The sequence below is a fragment of the Epinephelus fuscoguttatus genome, linkage group LG19 (genome assembly GCF_011397635.1).
Source record: "Epinephelus fuscoguttatus linkage group LG19, E.fuscoguttatus.final_Chr_v1".
Lineage (NCBI taxonomy): Eukaryota > Metazoa > Chordata > Actinopteri > Perciformes > Serranidae > Epinephelus > Epinephelus fuscoguttatus.
In genome coordinates, this window is record NC_064770.1 from 37,938,274 (window position 1) to 37,960,283 (window position 22,010).

General features: G+C 41.8%; 2 protein-coding genes across 2 annotated transcripts; one reads left to right on the plus strand and one right to left on the minus strand.

Annotated features, from left to right (window-relative positions):
* Nucleotides 1-757: 757 nt before the first annotated feature.
* On the minus strand, nt 758-11,410 carry LOC125880187 (growth hormone secretagogue receptor type 1-like). Its single transcript, XM_049562499.1, has 6 exons — nt 11,275-11,410; nt 9,287-9,462; nt 8,370-9,204; nt 8,045-8,134; nt 7,608-7,720; nt 758-826 (listed from the first exon to the last, which is right to left on the minus strand). Exons 1-6 carry the CDS (start codon nt 11,408-11,410, stop codon nt 758-760), a joined length of 1,419 nt encoding a protein of 472 aa, XP_049418456.1.
* A 3,348-nt stretch (nt 11,411-14,758) lies between these two features.
* On the plus strand, nt 14,759-21,700 carry eci1 (enoyl-CoA delta isomerase 1). Its single transcript, XM_049560779.1, has 7 exons — nt 14,759-14,860; nt 16,907-17,032; nt 18,063-18,190; nt 19,879-20,025; nt 20,146-20,267; nt 20,356-20,534; nt 20,678-21,700. Exons 1-7 carry the CDS (start codon nt 14,818-14,820, stop codon nt 20,842-20,844), a joined length of 912 nt encoding a protein of 303 aa, XP_049416736.1. The 5' UTR covers nt 14,759-14,817; the 3' UTR covers nt 20,845-21,700.
* The last annotated feature ends 310 nt before the right edge of the window (nt 21,701-22,010 follow it).

The following is a 22,010-nucleotide window of genomic DNA, read 5'->3' on the forward strand; positions in this document are numbered from 1 at the left end:
ATACTGCATGCAACAGTACGTACTTTTTAAGGGCAGCTACGGCACCTTCTTAAAGTACAAAGAAAAAGTATGTGATTCGGAATGAACCCACTGATTCATATTAGGTTTGAATCAGTGCTGCCTTGTTTGACAGTTTGACCACAGTTTACAAAGTGACTGCTTCACAGCTGCGTTAGAGACTCCTCGGCTCTGACTGGTTGTTGCTGCTGTGCCAAGGTCTCCCAAATGCCATTAGAGGCAGTAAGAGGGAAGGAGGGACATGATTCTTTTTTCACCCAATTATCTGTTTCATGTACTTCGGGTTGCTCCAGAGTTGAGTCACTCCTCACAGACCCCCATGTTAAAATGCCTAACTTTACAGCAGAAATAAACATGCTTACAACCTGGTACAAAAAACGGTTTTGGTCTCTATAGCTGATTTCTCCGTTCATGACAACTGTAGGAGATGAATTTTTATATAACTCACCCATTTACATTTTATTAAGGTTATAAATCATATCTGCCCCTCGCTCCTCCACAGCTCCACCCTCTAAGATCCAAGATGCTGATGCAGTCGATAAGAGAAATCTTCAACAGAGCACAGATAGACAGACCAACCTTTCATATTTATGAGTGATTTGGTGTCACCTGTTCACCCATGGGTGAATTAAGAATCTCTCCAGTGCACCTGACTGATGCATTGTCACAGTCAAACTGTTGATGAGGTGCTGATATCAGATGATTGTAATCTAAGTAGGGTAAAACTCTCCTGCAGCCGTCAGGTGACACTTACAGATAAAGCCAGTGTGGAGATTAGACCTTCCTCTGCTATGCTGACCGACCTGCACTGAGAGCAGATCAGGACACACTGAACACAGATTACACTCTCTCCACCCTGTGGACAGTAAGAGAACAGCAGGTAGCATCTTAAGGCTGCTTGTCGGTGAGGTAGATGTGTACCTGTGTGCGCAATATGTCACAGTGTGTGTTGAGCAATGGAGTGGAATGCAGCTATGGTGCCTGAAAATGACCGGTCACATAGTTCTGAGCACAGATACAGGTTATAGACTTTATGAAAACGTTGCAAATGAGGAATATTTCTAATTAAAAGGAAACTTTGACTAATGTGGTCAGCAATTTTTTTTAACTTGGTCCAGTATTGAGTGAAACCACTGCAGCCCGTAGCTGCGAAACAGGCTGTAATGTAAGCTTTGGGGCGAAAGCGCACCATCAATGTTCGTCCACCCACTGACAGGCTCCGATTCAGTGGTGTAAGGTAGTTACACCAGGCCCCTGTGCACACTATAACGATGGGCCCTAAGGCATGCTAGTTAGGCCTACTTGTTATAGTAGCTACTGTATAATCTTATGGTCACATGATCAAATAGAGACTTGACATTGGATAATACCAACATGCAAATTATCACAAAAATCATATTACAAAAATACAAATAGAAAAAAGGGATTATTCATTTAATTGTATAGTGTTTTATAGTTTATTTCTAGGTGATGGAGAATATGTACATAATATATTTTGTTATAGATTGCTACTGGCTGTTTTACAAAAAAAAGACAAAACATAATGGAAATGGGTTTGCCTTTTCAAAGGCACATATAGCAAATGGAGTTATTCTTTGAACATAGGCATAAATAGCATCTGAATTACTCACAAGGGTCTGATTTCTGTCCAACATATAGTTGGAGGGTCCACTCTCTCAATGCAACCACCATTCTTGCACTGTCTATATGTGGGCCCCTGCTCAGATTGTGCCTGACAACATTATGGAAAGAATTCCTATAAAGAAACAAAAACGTTTTGATTACCTTTTCTTTCTTTAGACCATATAGAATACACAGTCAGTGAAATACTGAATGTACAGTGAGGGGAGAGTTGACCGTAAAAGAATGGAGTGCCTGCCACCTAGTGTCATGTTTGGCTTTTGCAGCCAAATTCATGAAAAGAACATACTCTACCTGACTCAGAAGAACACTCTTTGCTCATTAAAATGTCTGCTGTTTGAGAGAGGGGCTGCTGTGATTGGAATTACAATAAACTTTTACTTTAATTTGGGGGTGGCACTAGCTCAGTCCATGGATACTTGGGTTGGAAACCAGGGGGTTGCGGGCTCAAGTCCCCATCCGAACCAAGCATGGAGCATGGACTGGTAGCTGGAGAGGTACCAGATCACCTCCTGGGCACTGCAGAGGTGCTTTTGAGCAAGGCATCCGATCGCCAACTGCTCGGGGTGCCAATCCAGGGGGCAGCTCTCTCGCTCTGACATCGCTCCATTTAATGCAATTCCAAGCAAAACTTTTGACCAAAACAAAATGATCCTCACACATCACACCTATTTTGGCTTCCCTGCATTGGCTCCCTAGTCTCTTTTAATCACACACAAGGCTCTCGATGATCCCGCATCACAATATGTAACTGAGCTTCTCACACTGTAACGTCCAAACAGGCCCTCAGGTCTGCTCATCTGGGTCTTCCAAATGTTCCAGAGTCCAGGTTAAAAACAAAGGGTGATGGAACCTTTTCAATTGTTGGTCCTCGGCTTTGGAACAGCCTCCCACTGAGCATCAGATCAGCTGACTCTGTTCACGTCTATAAATCTCGTCTGAAAATTCACTTTTAGAGAATGGCCTTTCCTGACAGTGCCTGACTTATTGTGTGTATAGGAGTGTATGCGGCCATGTGTTTATGTAGGCATGCATACAGGTGTATATGTTGGTGTATGTTTGTGTAAATATTTTATTAGTGTCACTTTTGTAATCTCTTCACCTTTGAAAACACCTTGTGTGTTCAATTATTATTATCTTCATTTATACTAAGTGTCTTGTGGCTGTTTCCTCACTGCTCCTGTAGACGATACCCTGCTGACCTCTGGTGGTCAATTTGGGGAAATGAATGTTTTCCAGAAGAGACTCTGTGGGTGTTTCCAACTGTTCTCTTAGCCAGTAGGTAGAAACTGTGTGTACTACTATGCTATATAGTATGCCAGAAAAAGATTTAGTATGTCCCAATAGATGTATGTCATAGGCAGTATGCCAAAAATACCAGGATGTTCTATTACATCCGGTCCAACTTTGCAGGTTGCAAGCCAGCATGTTTTTCTGGATATTTGACCCACAATCCTCCCACAATCCAGCTGACTGACAGCTGATTGTCAGAATCCGCAATGATGGATGACAGCACATTAAAGTAACTGATGACCAGTCGAGAAATAATCATAGGAAAATTGACTGTTTAAGTGAACAAAATAATTAGAAATATCACAAACAACTACAGGACATAACTATAAAATATATAAAACTATAAAACTGCATATGTAATTTTATTATTGCAACTATAATATGTTTGAATCTACAATCTGTGCAGTTATAACTTTAAAGTTAAACTTCATACATTACAAAGTAACAACAGCAGAGCTCTCGGGGTTGATCTCTGTCTCTGGCAAACTTGGTAAGTGGCGTTTGTTTCAACTCCAAGGTAACGGATGTGTTATGAGACAGTGGTATGTCCCGATTGTGTGCATACTGCATGCAACAGTATGCACTTTTTAAGGGGCAGCTGCAGTACATATAAGAGGTGAAAAGAAAAAGTATGCGATTTGGAACGCACCCTAAATCTCTGCTCAGTAAACGGCATCACAGAATCATTAATTTCTCCTATCTCAAGTGTAAAGTATTGTTATGAAGGAGCTTTATTTTGAGCTTTCAGGATACAAAGTGAGCTGCAACATATCTGAACAGAATAACAACAAAACAAAAAGCAGTGCAAGTGGATGTCACGAGGAAAAACAACCAGTTTTGTCGTTTGGTAAATGGTACTCTGCAACTTCTCCTCGCTGTAATGCTATCCACCGACCCCTCCACCTCTTGATGACAAACTCACCTCATACACTCAGCCCTTCAAAAACATTGATTTGATATAACACAATGTGAAATGTACAAATGGAATTGTAATTTGCAGAAACGTACAATGCCAACATGTATTAATTTCCCAGGAGATGCCTCATCTGTCAAATCCAAGCAATACACTAAACAAATATGGCAGATCCTTGCATTTTACAAAGTGTACAGTAACAACGGTCACACAGTAACCCTAACTCTAACCTCCTCTCAGTGTTTCCAATATTACTGTTGGTGCTGCTGTTGCACCGGATCGCTCCATTTTCCTCACAGCCCAGCAACAATGAACAACACAGGACACACTGCGTTTTGCTTTCCACACTTACTACATATACTCTACCGTCCACCATTTACACTACTGGGGCCAGAAACTAGAACTTACACAGATATTCTTAACTGGGGATAGCTGGCTATAGTTACCGTGAAAAACAAAAGTGCTGTCCTCTTCCTGTTGTGGTTGCACAATGGTTCACGCACTTCCTTTGTTCCGTAAATGGAGCCTTTATGTTCCTGGGAGATCATATCTGGTGGCAGAAAGAACTGTGAGGCTTGTACACTGATGGTGTCATTATTCTGAAGCCACCACACCGTGCAACTTTAAAATCATAAGTTAAAGCAAATACTTGTTTATTACCACTTCATGATATTACACACTGCATCTGTGTAAAATTAATATTTTTTAATACATTTCTCACACTGATACTGTCATCAAGTCTGTGCTTCACATATACACGAACATATAGGACCTGATCTCACGGCAGAAATGTTCCAAGACCCAATCAAATCAATTGCCCCTCAGCCGCCAGGCCAATGTGTCCACTACACTTCAGGAAATCCATCCTGAGGTGTTTCCTGCTGACACACAGGGAGACTAACATGGGTGGAGACATAATGTAGCGTAACGCAGAGGTGACAAAGCCTCCAGTGGGAATTAGATAAAGGCATTTATATCAGTATCTGACACAGCAGGACACGTAATGTGATACACGGTACATCAAAACACATCAGGAAGAATGAAACTACATGAATCAGAATGATAGCCCTAATCCGTGTGTGTGTGTGTGTACATGTATTGCGTACATTGTGAGGACATAAATCTGTTTACACGGTAACATTGTGGAGACTCGCCTTCCATTTGGGGACAAAACCAGTGTTCATTTTTTACAGCTATTTTAGATTTAGTCTGAATCTTGAGACAAACATGTTTATTAGTTTTAGACAAATTGTAGTCATTTTTATCCTTCATAGTTTGAGTCTATGAAAATTCATGACATTTTAACTTTAAGTCATTATGTCTGTGAGGCTGATTCATGTGTGTTAGAAATTAGACTCAAGGTGACAGGTTGTGTAAAATAATGTGTGTGTCATGTCTCCAGCAGTGTGTGACAGGTTTAAGGGCTGATTTACGAGCACACACTCACTGATCGTCATTTGAAAAGCTCAACATGTCTCTATTTATGCTCTCAACAAATAACTAATGTGAGCCAACTAGGATTTGTCCCCAGGTTCATTGTAAACTCTGACTTATCCATGTGACTGTTAAGAAGCAGAAACATAACTTGTTTCTTCATGTGCAACATGTTAGTCTGGAGGTTTAAACTGGTGTCCTCTCACAGAGTTGGTGATTCAAACTAAACTTTCATCTCTGTCAGTCTGTTAACTTGCAGCACAGCTACACTCACACTCACCGACACAGCGGCAGTATTTGACAACCTGCAGTGGTCTGCAGCTTGGCAGACATCTCCCCTCATGATGCAACACATTCTCACTCCAACCTCATCACACACCGACATTTGGTCATGGACTTTCCATGTCGAGATACGACGTGCAAGGTACCCTGGTTGTGTTGGTTGTTGACGTTCTGGGCCTTGCGACAAGTTCTACCTTTTACATGCATTGTCAGTTTTCAAAATACGCTTCTGTTTTCACAGGAAATGTACAGTTTACATACAGTCTCTTTCAAAATAAAAGCACTATGTCGGTACAGCACTGCAAAATGACGATTTTTCCTTCAACAATAAAAGCACTCAGTTAGTAGCCTGGAAATCCAGACCCAAATCTAGAAAGATTCAGGGTCTGGCTATGAGTGATGCAAATGGCCCAACTCGCATTTGCATGCATTTGAAAATATCACTGCATGTAATTGGATAACACTACAACCAATCAGAACAATACACAGGGTGACGTATCCAGAGCTTAGCTACCAGCAGAGCTAACTGGTAGATTAGACTCTTGCCGTATCCGGTCGGCAAAACAGCAAAAATGTCCTTCTTGCAAAGGAAAGACTCGAGCGCCGTCTTCTGTTCCTCTTTTAGAGAAAAAGCCAAGTCTAACTCGTTCATTGTAGCGGCCAAAGCCGTTTCAAACAACTGGTGTTCATCCGTAGCCATCTTGCAATGTTTACTGACTGATTCCAGACTTCGTCGTCACAGCGCTGTCGTCATCTGTTTAGCTCGCCTCTGGCCCGCCTATATCAGATACACCAATGTGATTGGTGCAGTTCAGCTCCATCGGCGTGGGTAATGAGCATCATTACTGATTGCCAGAGTGACTCGCTGAGCAAATTCAAATTGTGCTCTAGCGAGAACTCTGGATTTCCAGGGTACTCAGTTAGGTTCTGGAAAAAAGGACAGGTTTTGGCTTTAGAATCTTACAGGATGCAAACACTGCCACCTTAACTTTCATTCTTGTCCCGCTGCTTTTCCCCCAACACCTCCAAGCGCTATTAAATTACAATGTTGACCAGCCACGTATCATGCCGACGTTAAGTCTGACGCCACAAGTCAATGCCCAAGTGCCAGATTTGGATGACTTTGGAGTGAGACTGGGTTTCCTGATGGGTCCATGTCATTGGTCCGACAGCCCATTGGTCCGACATCCCATTAGTCCGACGGTCCGCGGTGCTGAACGGCTCCCGGTGGGGGTATTTCTACCTTGATGGTGCGCCACGACCGGCTCAGGGTCAGCTGGGAAAGGCTTGAGGCGGAGCAGGCTCACGGCTTATGTGTTTGTCACTTTCTTTTTCATTTTAACCCACACCATGATCTTTTCCTGACCCTAACCAAGTGGTTTTTGTGCCTAAACCTAACCAGACCTTAACCACAGGGCATCATGATGATTTCAGAATGGACTTCGGAACAATGGGATGTCGAACCAATGGGCAGTTCCCTTCCTGATGACAAAGTCAGCTCATACACTATGTCCCTTAGAAATGTGTACAGGGACGTACAACGCCAACATTTTCTTCTGGCGACTGTGCTGATCCTAATTATGTTGGGAAATTAATTAAAATGAGACAGCGCACACTAAAACCAACTACTACTTGTAAGTGTCACTAACTGGTTAAATTATCGCGCATCATGGCACTTTTGTCATTATTAATCATACATCGTACTGATGACAAAACTCTAACACAACTCTAACTGACAAAATCTCTGCTATGACACAACATGTGTATGATTTGCTAGGTTTTTGTTTATATACACAAAATGGACTTTAGCCATTAGTGATGTTATTATTTACACCTGTGCAGGTCAGGTTCAAACACGTAGTGTGTTCACTTGATTTCCTTTTTTGCATTCTGTGTGTGCGTCAGGTACTTGCCCTTACAAAGTGGTCGTGGAGTGACCCGTCGTGAATGTGCGCAGGCGGAGAGACGGTGTGTTAGATTGTGTGTGAGAGTGTGTGTGAGAGGGTGCGTGTATGAGGCTGCGTACAGCGTGTCTATACCTGGCAGACATCAGGTTGTACAGTAAGGGATTGACGGCGGCACTGAGGTAGAAGAGGACAGAGGACACCAGGTTGAAATACTGAGACAGATAATATGAAAAATACAAGTGTGCGTCAGAGTGTGTGTGTGTGTCGTTGGAGCTTGTGTCATTGTATGTGTTATCGTACAGGTCAGTGGGTGTCGCAGTGTGTGTGTCTGAATCAGTGTTTGTGTTGATTTCGCCCTTTGCACTGGTGTCGCAGGATATGTCATCTTTCTCTGTGTGAGTGTGGGCAGTCGTCATCCCAGTCTTGAAGTGTGTGTCCGTGTCTGAGGGGCTTGTGGGTTCAGTAACAGTGTGTGTGTTTATATTTTTGTCCGTGCTGACGTCAGAGAGCGTGTTAATGTCCGAGTGTGAGTTTGTATCCATGTGTGTCTCCTGTCTGTCAGAGCCGGTGTCCAGAGTGAAAGAGAAAATGGTGCGACCCACGTGGAAGGGCAGCCAGCACAGGACGAACGCCAGGACGATCACTCCTGCAGGGGGTGGAGACACAGAGGGGCAGGGTGGGGAGGAGAAAAGGAGGAGGATGTTAGAATCATTGATACCTGAAGGAGGTGAAAGATGTGTCCTACACCAACAAACACAGCTGTAATTCTGAGCTGTTGGATGTTTGCTTTTGTGATTATGTCGTTTGTTTCTTTATGTTCTTTTTCTTGTTATAATAAACCTGAGGGTGTGTGTGTGTGTGTGTGACTGTGTGTTTCTCACCCAGCATTTTGACAGTGTGCCGGTGACTCTGGTCTCTGCGGCTGCTTTTTGGACGGAGCCACAGCGTCCGTCCAATCAGGCTGTAGACCAGCCCCAGGATGCAGAGGGGCACCAGGAAGTACAAGTTGGAGAGAATCATCATGGCCGCCAGCAGGCCGGAGGTGACGGCGTAGTGTGTGCAGCGGCACTCACTCCTGTCAGTCTCTCCTCCTTCCTCCCTTCCTCCTCCCTCGTCTTCTTTCATTTTATTTTGCCGCTCTCCGCCAGCTTCCAGCTCTCCTTCTTCTTCTTCATCCGCAAGTTTCATTTGTCCTCCATCTCCTTCTTTCCTCTCATCTCTTTCCTCTATTCCCACATTTCTCTCTCCTTCTTCTCCAAACCATTTCAACTCACCATCTCTTTCACTCCATCCCTTTTTCTCTTTCTCTCCCCACTTTATTCCCTCTAATCCTCCGTCCATTGAGGCCATGTGTCCACCTCCTCTGTCCCCTCCTCCTATCATAAATCCTGCATGCTCTCCTTCCCTTCCTGTCCACCCTCCGTCCTCCCCCCATCCTACGAGCCCCAGCTCATCTCCCCCAACCTCTTCCACTCCAACCATGACTAACACCGGTGCCGCGCTGACGGCTGCTCCCAGCCAGAGGCAGCCAATCAGAGCCTTTGTTCTGTGCCGTGTCACCAGCGTCTTGGCTGTGATTGGCCAGCAGACGGCCAGGTACCTCTCCAGGGAGAGGAAGGTGATGTGGAGGATGGTGCAGAAGGTGCAGCACTCTGAGAGGAACATCGTCAGCTTACAGGCGAGGTCTCCTAAGGGCCAGGGTCTGGGCCTCCACAGCTGGAAGACACAACAACATTTTCATTTCAACCTTTATTCCACTTCATGACAACACAGCTGTCACACTCAGGTGTGTGTGTACCTTATACAGATCCAGAGGCAGCAGTAGGAGTATCAGCAGGTCGCTAACAGCCATGCTGCTCAGGTAGAGGTAAGTTGAGCTTCTCATGTGAGGTCGGCGCCAAACCACCAGGATCGTCAGAATGTTTCCCAGGAGGCCGAAGAGCATCAGTGGGACGTAAATGACAGTCACACACACTAGAATAAGAAATATTGATATGTTTCATCAGAACCACTTTGTATTTATTCCAGAACTGGACACATTGTCAGCCAAAATAGTTTGAAAAATAAAATGAAAAATCAAGAATTTTTCTGCACCATGCTCTTGTGATTAAAGAAATGAAGTATCAACAAAAATCGTGAGTGGCAGCTTTAATGGTAGCCTCGGCCACCAGTGTGTGAGTGTGTGTGTGAATGGTCCAAAGACTAGGAAGGTGCAATACAAGTGCAGTCCATTTACCATTTACCAAAATTGTATGTTCATCAGTTTTAGAGACGTTTGATCGAGAATCAGTGAAGATGTGGTGTCGGGAAACAGCCGCGACACGACAGAGGAGCAGTGCACCCAGAATCATTTCATAATTCAGACAGCTACTTTCAACAGGTCAGACAGTGATATTCAGGTGGATGAAGATGAAGAAGAGGATGATGTGGACCGCACACAGGATGTGCAGGACAGCTCCGCCCCTTCATGCAGCTGCGGTGCCAAACGAAAGACAGGGAGGGAGTGGTGACAGTCAGATAGGTACTGCCAGTGGAGAGAAGCAAAGGAGGAAATGCATCTAGTTTCATTTCTTCACATATTGAGAATTTCAGCACTAGATAGAACAATCAAACACATCAGAATCAGTGAGCAAGGTTTCTGTGCGGACTCAGTGTGCAAAGGCCTTTGGGATATAAAGCTGAGTGGAAAAAAAAAACAGGTTTCAGGGCTTGTGATATTCAGCTAAGCTAACAGACTTTTGGTAGTAGCTTCATATTTACCATACAGACAGGAGAGTGGTGCTGAGCATCATCTAACCATCAGAAACAAAGCGAATAAGCATATCTCCCAAATTACTGAAATATTTCTTCAATATTAAATAAACGAAGGAAACAACCCAGTTACCAGAATAAATGTTGGCATGCTATGTTTCTGCAAATCACCGATACGTTACATTTGTATGTTTTTATGTAGCAGATACGTTGAAACTTTACGTTTATTTACGTTTCAGCAGCTGTTAGGAAAAGATCATGTTTAAGCTGGAAATACCCACTGTTGATGTCACAACTGCCCTTCGTAGCATTATGCCAGCAGAAAACCCAGCAGTGTCTCGGTATAACACAACCACTTTTTGTGGCACTATCCCTGGTGGTAACACAGCAACAGGTCACTAAAAAGCATCCACGTTTGGTGGCTAAAAAGCTGCTGGAAACACAGTACTGTCTCAGATAAAAATGCTTTTCATGGCACTACCCCAGCAGGAATTGCCACAATATCTCTCTTAAAAAAATACACTTTTCGTGCACTATACCAGGTGGAAGAACAGCAAGGGATCGCTAAAAACCACCCATGTTTGGTGGCTAAAAAGTTGCTGGAAATGCAGCGATGATTCAATAAAACACAGCTGATTTTAGCTGACTGTTGGTCCCAAACAGAGGTCTACAGCTTAGTAAGTGTCTCACCAAGGTGTGACAACATCCACCTCTTGATGACAAAGTCAGCTCACATACTACATCACTTTAGAAACATTGATATGATACGTATGAAAAGTACAAATGTAACATAGTTTCCAGCAATGTAGACTACAACGCCAACATCCTCTGGTGACTGGGCTGAAGGGAAACATCCAGTCAAGGAGTTTTGGATTGTACTGTCAACAATTTCCTCCACTTAAATTAACCCAAAGTCAAAAGGAACAAAGACTTTATATATGTGTGATTTCTCCCCCCTGAAGTCTTGCCCGCTGCAGCTTTAAATTTCCATTAAACATCATGCAGTAGTGTTTGTTTCCTATTGTCTTTACCCACCTAACTCATTGAGTCCAAACAGAGGTTCCTTCCAGTGGCACTCTTGGTTGGAGCAGTCCTCTTGGAAACCAGACGTGAGGCCACAGTTTTCATCTTCACAGCCACTGCCCATGTCTCCCAACTCTATAAGATCCATGACGGCGCAGGGTGGGGCCGTACAGAGGACGTGAAAACTGAGAAAGCGGCGGGGGAGAGGTGTGTGTGTCCCAGGTTACAGGGTGCAGAGGTGACGCACACCGATGGATTTCCAATGGCAGTGAACACTGGAGGAAATGGTCAGGATGGAAAAGTCTGGAGGAAACAAAACACACTTCCAGGAAATCACACAAATAAATGCATGAAATACTGTTTACATATATGAATGGACACACGTGCATAGAGGATGTGCACTTTGAAACGGTTAAATAAACACTACATGCACTGTTTATGTTGTTTTTATGTTAGTTAATGGTTCCAAGTCCCTAAAAGATGCTTTTTAATTCCTAATTCCTTTTGTTCTTGTTATTTTTTATCACTGAAAGCATCAATGTCACTGAGAATGACCTCATTAAAAAGTCATTTTTATCATTTTTGCCTCCACCTGCTAAACAATCTGAACCTGGAACTGTACATTCGTGGTTACAGCTGAACAAAACTACATGTACACACACAAACGTGGATTTAAGGTAAAATAAAATACTCACTGATTTGGAGGAGCTTCAGATGCTGGTGTATCTCTCTGCTGCGATCACACACTTGTGCCTTGGTGACTTACACACACACATCTGTCTCTCCCCTCTCTCACTCTCCCCTTGTCTCTCTCTGAACCGCCTGCACTGCCATGTACACAAAAGCGGTTTTACATTATTTCACTTCATAGGAATAAATGTTCACTAACAAATATATTTATAGCAAGTTCCTATGAAATGACTTTTTCACGGTGCAAATAATTTCCACGTTGTAGTAGTTTCAAGACAAGAATATCTCTTAAACTCTTAAAATACCATTTCATTTGTTGTTTGGCACACAGCTTAACAGCAGGCAGTGGAGGAAGTATTCAGATCCTTGATTTAAAGGAGCAGTGTGTAGGATTAAGTGACATCTAGTGACGAGGTTGCAGATTGCAGCCATAGACTGTATAAATAATGGATGTTGCCACTGTGACGTAACCATGCAGCAACTTCCGCAGCTAAAAAATTAAGCCAACACTGAAGTTGCTTGAATGGCTGCTTGAAGCTGGCTCCAAAAGTGAGTTTATCCCCATAGACCCCCATGTTATAATGCTCAGTTATACAGCGGAAATAAACATGTTTACAGCCTGGTAGAAAGCAGTTTTGGTCTCTATAGCTAACTTCAACATTCATGACAACTGTCATTAGGAAACCCCCTGGTTTATGACTTATTAAGGCTTAAGGTTACACATATTTGAGTGACAGGCTGTCTGTGAGGCTTCACTACAGTCTATAGTCCCTTTTGCACGGCCTCTTCAAGGTGGGAATTTCACGCCATTATGTCGCCTTGTCGTTCTGTATAAAAAGTATAATTTGTGGTATGGGCGACCAGAGTTGTCTCACCTTTAAGTCGGCATTAAAGTTAGTAACAGCTCTGAAACAATGTCTGTATAAACAGGACAGCCAGCAGGACGGGATCATTAATGTCTTTGCTCATACTCAGTATCACTTAAAATAAAGGTCTCCCTCAACTGATTACCTGAGTCTTAAATAAAGGTTTAGTATCTTCAAAAATATAAAAGGAGGGCAGTCCTTTAAACCAATAATGGAATGTATATAATATTTTGCCAAAATAATAAGTTAATTATGTGCTTTTAATCAGATGAGACATTGGGATTGTTAAAAATGAGCCTCTGTTGGTGTGTGATCTTTTGAGAGGTTCCTTTGTTGATCAAAAAAAAAAATCTACAAACACATGTTCAATCATTTCCCTCTCAAAGTTACAAAAAGATCATCTGTCGCTCACATTTGGGAAGACATTGCAGATATTAACTTTAACTAGGATTTCTTTTTGTTTTTTTATGTTTGCAATTCAGCTTTATTTAAAAAAAAACAGTGACAAATACAAAGTCAGACATCTCAGAGAGCAGAAATTGTAAAAACAAACAAACAAAAAAACCCCCAAGGGACTGAAATTCCCCAATTTAAAAAAATACAAGAGGCAGCATTTAAAAACAAATGACTAATATCAGGTCACTATAGTTTTTTTTATCAAAAAAACTTTTCTCGATCAAAAAAATCTTTTAAGAGGGAGATGATTTTGCAAATTTAGATTTGTGTATATGAAATTAACCTAACAGGATCAAGAGGTTTGTCAAAAAAAAAATTATTGAATTAACATCACCTCCAAAATGAAAATAGCATCTTTGAGACTGAACTCCACAGAGTGATACTGAGTTGAATGTAAACTAGTTAACAAACCTACCAGCGTTCCTGGTGCTTTACTTTTATATGAGTCAGCAAATCCTGACACTGTTACAGATTTCATTATTGACTGGCTTAACATGTGTGATTTTATTTTAAGGTTTTGTCTTGCTTTGGAGGAATGTGTTGTTTCTGGTCTCTTGGAAAGTTACACACATAAGAAAAAGCCTCAGAGTACGGAAGTGTATTGCATTCACTTGACAAATAAAAAAGCCCTGTTTTTCTGAGTGGTAATATTTCTCTGTTTTTCGGGGTATTTATTTTTTTATTTTTTATTTTTTTGTGGTAGTTTTTTTTCCTGAACGAGGAGACGAGATACCGCAACATCTCACGAGAAGCTCTCACCTGACTCCTGCTCATGGATGTATTTTGCATCCGTGCTCCTGCTCCTGCACAATTTCAACTGCGGGATCAACAAGGGTAAGGCAAAATACATCCATGAGCAGGAGTCACCATGGATGCAGGGGTCACTTGCAGGTGCCAGGTGGGAGCTTCTCGCGAGATTTTGAAGTATCTTGTCTCCTCGTTCAGGAAAAAAAATTACCACGAAAAACAGGAAAAAATTACTCCGATAAACAGGAAAAATTACACCACAAAAACAGAAAAATAAATAAATTACTCCGAAAAACAAGGCTTTTTTTTTATTTGTCAAGTGAATGCAATACGCTTCCGTAGAAAACCATGCTTTATTGCTTTTAACAATGAGTTCAAGCAATAGTCTTTCTATTCAACATGCTCAAAAACAAAAAGCTATCAAAACTGTGACTGCTTGTAAGATGTTAAATATATTTATTCATGGGTGTATTTGTATTTAATTTATAACACCCGTGTTTGTATGAAGCCCTTTGTTTATAAAGATAAAGAGAGAATTAAAAATATATATTATTTACACCTGAGCATTTCCTGTGTTCAGGCAGCAGTATGCCTGAGCCAATCAGAGGTAGAGAAGGGCGGGTCCAGAGTCCTTAGTGGCAGGCAGAACTGTGCCTGAGCCAATCAGAGGTAGAGGAGGGCGGGTCCAGAGTCCTTAGTGGCAGGCAGAACTGTGCCTGAGCCAATCAGAGGTAGAGGGGGGCGGGTCCAGTATCTATAGCACAGAGAGTGTGAACCTGTTTGTTAGCAGGACAAAATGGCATTGAGAGCTGCACTGAGGAGCAAGTCCACGTTGTCAGGTATGTCTGTATGAATATGTACCTGATTTTAAAGAAAGGAATTTATTAAATATTGTAATAAATGCCGACTCACTTCCGGCTGTTAGCTATATAAGTTGTGTTAGCTCTGTTAGCTGTGTTTGCTCTATGAACTGTGTTAGCTCTGTTAGCTTTAGTAGCTCTGTTAGCTTTGCTCGCTCTGTTAGCTTCATTAGTTTTGTTAGCTGTAAGTTATTAGTTCTGTCAGTTTTGTTAGCTCTGTTAGCTCTCTTGGCTGTGTTACTTGCTCTGTTAGTTCTGTCAGTTGTGCTAACTGTTAGCTCTGTTAGCTGTGCTCTGCAGAAACTGGGACAAAGGTCACAGGACATGGCAGGGGTCTTAACTTTATCAATCAATGAATATATCTGACTTAAGCTTTTAAATTAGGCCAGCTTGTGCATTTGCACCTCAGCTTTCAGTATCACAGCATGTCAGGCAGAGGTGGAAGAAAGTAAAAGTAGCTCAAGTTTATAATCACTCTGTTACACATCAAATATACTCATTATACACGATGGCCCATTTATAGATAATGTATTAAACATTATTAGTGTTCATCACTGAAATGTTGCAGCAGAAGTTGATAATACAATCATCATTTATGTTTTATTAGAGTTTTCAATCATAGAAGATATTACATATAAATAAAATAGACAGGCTTGGCAGCAAATATGGCAAACCATCAAATGGAAAGGCAAACAAGAAAAAAACAAACATTAAAACAGAGGTGAGTAAACAGATGTTACAGTAGTGAAGTCATGTTAACTGACTGGAAGTATCTTGCCAAGCATATTGATATTTAAGGGATGAGTGTTTTTTGCTTTCACAGGATAGTCAGCTAACGTCAGTGACTAATGAGTCCCCACACTGATTTGAATCCCATTCAGAGCAGGGAATTATCTTTTTGTCCACCTGCCACTGCGGGCGCTGGATTCCAAAATCTACCAGCCATTTAACAGATTACCTCTAGCAGCCACTTGCATTTTACCAGCATTTAGGTGGTGGCTGGTGCTAATTTACAACACTCTTTACTGTCCTTACCATGATGCAGCTTTAAGACCAGGACTTACTATTACTAGTGGTCTTGGTCAAGAGAAAATATTTAAGGTGAACATACATCTGAAGTAATATACACTGTATGGCTGTAATAATTAGTCAGTTGATTAGTTGGTCGACAGAAAATTAATTAGCAGCTATTTTGATAGTTGATCAATCATTTACCAGTCAGAAATTCTCTTGTTCCAGCTTCTCAGTTGTGCTGATTTGCTCTTTTGTCTGTCTTACATTATTATATGTTGAATATGTTGTTTTGGACTGTTGGTTTGGCAAGAGCAAGCAATCTAAATATTAATATATAAAAATGATCAAATTAATTATTTTTTAACATTGTTTGATTTGATCATTTGATGGCTCATTAAACCGCTTTTTTTCCTTGCATTTATAGCGGTGCACACAACAACAGTAAAGCTTGTGTGCATTTTGTTTGCAGTCATTTTCCACACATTTTGCAGTTGTCACTGTGCTACTAAATTCTCTGTATCATCTGCTTTCTCTGGTGTTTCTCATCTACTTTGAGGCATACATTTTTATTTTGCTCCAGTTTACTTTTCTTATTGTTTCTCTTTCAGCCACTTTTCTCTGTATTGGATTGATGTTAATTCAACATGTTAACTGCGACCGAAGACAGAAAAGATTTCAAATAAATGCAGTAGGGCTGCAACAATTACTTGATCGATGACTAATCGACTATTAAAATAATCAGTGACTACTTTAGTAGTCGACTAATCAGTTTGAGTCATTTTTCATGTAAAAGTACCCAAAATACTCTTATTGCAGCTTCTTACGTTAAGATACTGACAGCTTTACACACTCTCCCATGACAGTGAACTAAAACCCTTTGGTGTGAGTACGAAACGTTAATGCTGTGATAGGTGTAACTCAATGTGTTTTATTTTAGTTTTGGTTTTCCTATATGCATTGATATGTACTACTTGTAACAGATCTGCTAACAGTGTCTATGTGTGTGTGTAGGACTTCTTTCCCAGTGGTCGTCCTGCAGCAGTCATGGCAGACTGTGTGTGTCTCCCGTCCTCATTGCTCAGCGGAGGAACAACTCCACCTCGCAGAAGATTAAAGTGGATTTTGACCAAAGCACAGGTGAATAATACACCATCAGTGCATCGTGTGTTTGATCAAAATATGTTAAAATGCTGGTTGTAATTCAGTGTGCATCAGTCGGCATCATTACAGGAGACAGACCTGTGTAAACCCCGTACACACCGTGTGATTTTCGGCTGTCCCAGATGAGAGATGAGCAGTGCTAAAGAAACGTGGCGATATCTTTGGTCATGGCTCTCAAATGGTGGTCCTATGTCACACAGTGAGAGAAGCTGAAGGAGCAACGTTGTCACAGTCTTGCGATCAAAGACAGCCTGGGATCAAATTCTGACAGTGTTAGAAATTTGGGATGACCCTCTCACTGTGTGACTGCTGTTACCACCTACATCTGTTAATCATCCAATTGATTCCATCCACTGATCAGTGCGACAATGCTAAATGCTAGTAGACGCTAATAAATACACTTTGAGCTCTATCTTTTCCTGCGTCCACAGTCCTCCTCCTCCTCTTCTTCAGACTTTTTAGACACACATAAATGCCACTTTTGCCTAGATATCGCACACCAAGACGGCGTCTGTTCGTTCCAGTGGAGTTGTTCTCCTTGGGCATACATACACCAAAAAAAGTTTCTAGCTCTGGGTTTACTTGATGATACACAGTCCACTGAATATGTGTAGTAGTGTTTCACCCGCTGGGCCCAACCAAGAGCTCCTCCCAGGCCCCCAGAAAGTGCACCGGGCTTTGAAGATAATTTTCGTAATGGCCAAACAGTGGTACTGCAATTTCTGGGTCTGTCACATGATGCCTCGTGACCCAAACAGTCTTCTTTCCAATGACTTACCATGGCAAAGAGACCTCTGTACATTTGCAGTTTTACAGATGTCTCTTTTATAACAGTAGTCTATTGGGAAAATGCTTTAGATACTGCTACACGTCCTTTAACTGACTGTAAAACACAATTAGAGCTGAGACTTCATATTCTGTGTCATCATTCCTATCCTTTCACTTCATTTGTTTTTATTTTGGAATGAATCTGTATTTAACGATGAGCCTCTCTGTGTCTCTGTAGGTGTGGCGGTGATGCGCTTCCAGAGTCCGCCGGTCAACAGCCTGAGTTTAGATTTCCTCACGGAGTTCTGCATCAGTGTGGAGAAGCTGGAGATGGATAAGAGCTGCAGAGGCGTCATCATCACTTCGGTATGGTAAAACACAATTGTTTAAAGCAGGAGATTCAGGATGTGTCTTTTGACTTTGTGTTCGTATTACAAGTAGTTAAAGTGCATTATAAAATGGCTTGTACTTGCTTTATAGGGAACACTGTCTGTATTCAAATGTTATTTCATCGATGTGGCATTTTCACTGCACAATACTTCTGTCTCTGTGCCAGCAATTACTATTTTTTTGTGTTTTTCATCACCATTCTCGTGAATGCAATATCTCAAGAGTACTTCAGGGAAATGCCTTTAAATTTGGCACAAACATTAAGGAGTCAAGGCTGAACTGATTGAACTTTGTTGGTCAAAGGGAAAAGGTTAACGTCAGTGTGACCTTGGCAGTCACATTCTCATAAACGTGATATCTCAAGAAATGCCTTGAGGGAATTTCTACTAATTTGACACAAATGTCCGCCTTGATTTAGTGATGAACTGATAAGATTTTAGTGGTTGTAGGTCAAAGGTCAAGGTTATTGTAAACTCGTCCGTCTCATTCTGGTTAATATGATATCTCAAGAATGCCTTGAATATTTATTTATTTATTTATTTTTCCAAATTTGGCACAAGCGTCCACGTTGAGTAAAGGATGAATTGATTAGATTTTGGAGGTCAAAGGTCAAGATTAGTGTGACCTTTCGTCCATCTCATTCTCATGAACCCAATATCAAGAATACCTTGAGGGAATTTCTTTAAATTTAGCACAAACATCCACTTGTACTCATCAATATATTGATCAGAATTTGGAGGTCAAAGGTCAAGGTTACTGTGACTGTGCATCCATTTCATTCTCATGAACGCAATATCTCAAGAATACCTCAAGGGAATGCCTTCAAATTTTGCGCAAACGTCCACTTTCAGTCAAGGATGAACTGATTAAACTTTGCTGGTCAAAGGGAAAAAGTTGGCTAAGTGTGACCTTGTAGGTTGCATTCTTGTGAACGTGGACACTGTGAACTCATCGGTCTCATTTTTGTAAACATGATATTTAAAAAAATATCTTGAGGGAATTTCTTCAAATTGGGATCCAACGTACACATCAATGAACTGATCAGAATTTGGTGGTCAAAGGTCAAGGTCATTGTGTCCTTGCATTCGTCTCATTCTCATGAACGCAATATCTCAAGAACACGGTGAGGGATTTCTTCAAATTTGGCACAAACGTCCACTTGGACTAAAGAAGGAACTGATTAGGATTTGGTGGTTGAAGGTTCAAGGTCACTGTGACTTCACAAAACATGTCTTTGGCCCTAACTCAAGAGTTTATGTGCTAATTGTGACAATATTTCACACAAATGTCGAATAGGATAAAACGATGGAGCAATGACATTTCATATACAAAGGGTCAAAGGTTAACTTCACTGTTACATCATAATGTTCTGCAAAAACATTTTTCTGGCCGTCAGTCAACTTTATAACTGAGGAACAGAAGGGGAGACATTTGGTCAGATCCTGAATTGTTTGGGGGTGAGATGTGTATGAAGCATCCGTGTTTTCACAGACATGAATATAAACTGTAACTACAACTTGACAGGTTTGTGGAGGCGTACAACTGTGAGGTGGTAAATCTAGTTAGATAATGCACTACAAATTGACAGTTTACCTTGTGTGTGTGTGTGTGTGTGTGTGTGTGTGTGTGTGTGTGTGTGTGTGTGTGTTGTTGTTTTGATCCAGAGTCAGCCCAAGGTGTTCTCAGCCGGGCTGGACATCATGGAAATGTACGGGAAGAGTCCAGAGCACTATAGAGAGTTCTGGAGAGCCGTTCAGGAGATGTGGCTGAAACTCTACGGCTCCAACATGGTCACTATCGCTGCAATCAATGTACGTATAAACCCCTCACCATCACCACCACCATCACCATCCACTGGTAGTCACTGTGGTTGAAGAACAACTCAGGTTTTCCAGATTGTGTCTTAGCTGACCTCGTCACTCCTCCCACAGGGTTCCAGTCCTGCAGGTGGCTGTTTGATGTCAATGACATGTGACTACAGGATAATGGCCGACAACCCTCGTTACACTATCGGCCTCAATGAGACGCTGTTGGGCATCGTAGCACCTCCTTGGTATGGAATTGAGTATGACAACAACCGATAGTGTTGGTAACCCCCTGCGCTGTTTCACCTGACTGACGATCACTGCTGCTGTCTGCAGGTTTAAAGACACCATGTCCAACACGGTGGGCCACCGACAGACAGAGATGGCTCTGGAGTTGGGGCTCCTCTACAACCCCTCAGAGGCCCTGAAGATAGGACTGGTGGACCAGCTGGTACCTGAAGACCAGGTCCTCACCACAGCCACACAGACGATGACCAAGTGGTTGGCTGTTCCAGGTATATTAAACTGATATTGATTCACACACACACATGTCAGACTCAAGTTTATGCTACTGATCAAATCACCAGTACCAGCATTAATGTAGGGGCAGAAACACAAATAATCTGTGAGCTGAACTATTGATGTGTTCACTTTACAGACCACGCCAGACAGCTCACCAAGTCCATGATGAGGAAGTCGACCATCGACAAGCTGACGTCCAACAGAGAGACTGACATCCAGCACTTTGTCAACTTCATCTCCAAAGACTCCATTCAGAAGTCGCTTGGCATGTATATGGAGATGCTGAAGAAGAGACGAGGATAGAGGACTATGGGAAACCTATAAGATGACACACACATACACGCAGTAGGGACACACACATTAATACCAGTTGAAAACCCAGTGTCATGTGTTCATTGGTGTCAGCTGTCCTGAGATCCTTCAATGCAGCTCATCTTCATCGCAGTGTTAAACCAGCGACTTCAAGGGAAACACCCGGGAGTGACACCAATGATCCCGTGACAAATTTTCTGTTCGTATTTCTACCGACGATAGTGAAAGTAACTTCCACAAATCACAACTTAGTTTCAAAACATTAAACTTATTTTGTGAAATATTTAGTCAGCTTGTTAGGCTGATTTCAGTGAGGCCAAAGTGTCTTTTGCGGGTAATTTTAATACACGAGCAGGCACTTGGTGATTAGCTGCATCTGTTTATGACGTGCCAAGTTCACTGACATTTTTCAGACACGTGAAACCACTCCTGTGACAGTGGCGGCGGTTGTCTGAGAGTAAGTACAGAAGGGAAGTGAACGATAAACGACTAATGGAACGCAGCCACAACACTGTCACACTTACACTCATTCAAAGCTTGACGGACCTACTGTGCCTGGTTACGGTTGCTAAGCTGTGATGAGGGTTTAGTTAACAATCAGTTATTGCCACAGACTGATCTCAACCAAGTGCCAAGCTTCACTGTACCTTCAAGAACCATTACAACACATGAAAGTAACCTTGGGTGCTTCTGACAGCCCACAGTGGGCGAAGCCTCTCACAGATTTATCCGCAGTCAATTTTTCTGACTTCTTCTTAGCTTGAAATATCTTTATAAATGTGTGTATTTATGTGGTCAGTGGATTTATAGGTGTGATAATTAAAGAATGAATGAAGAAAGATCAAAATCACAATGTCACTTTTCTTTTTGGCAGGACTTTACATCCTCCTGATCACACTGAGAAATAAAATCTGACCTGTGAAGGCAACAGAGACAGACGCAATACTACCGCTGGTCTTATAATATGCAGACAGCTTCAGTTTTATGTGCAAAGATTTGATACAGTAAAGGTGAGCGCACTTTTCATTGTTCTGCTTCAGACATTGAAAAAATGTCAACAGAAAAACGTCCTCTGAGATTCATTTACCTAGTTTGTTTGAATAAGTATTGTCCTTCTTATGTAGACAGTCAAATTTTAGTCTTTTCTATTCCTCTGA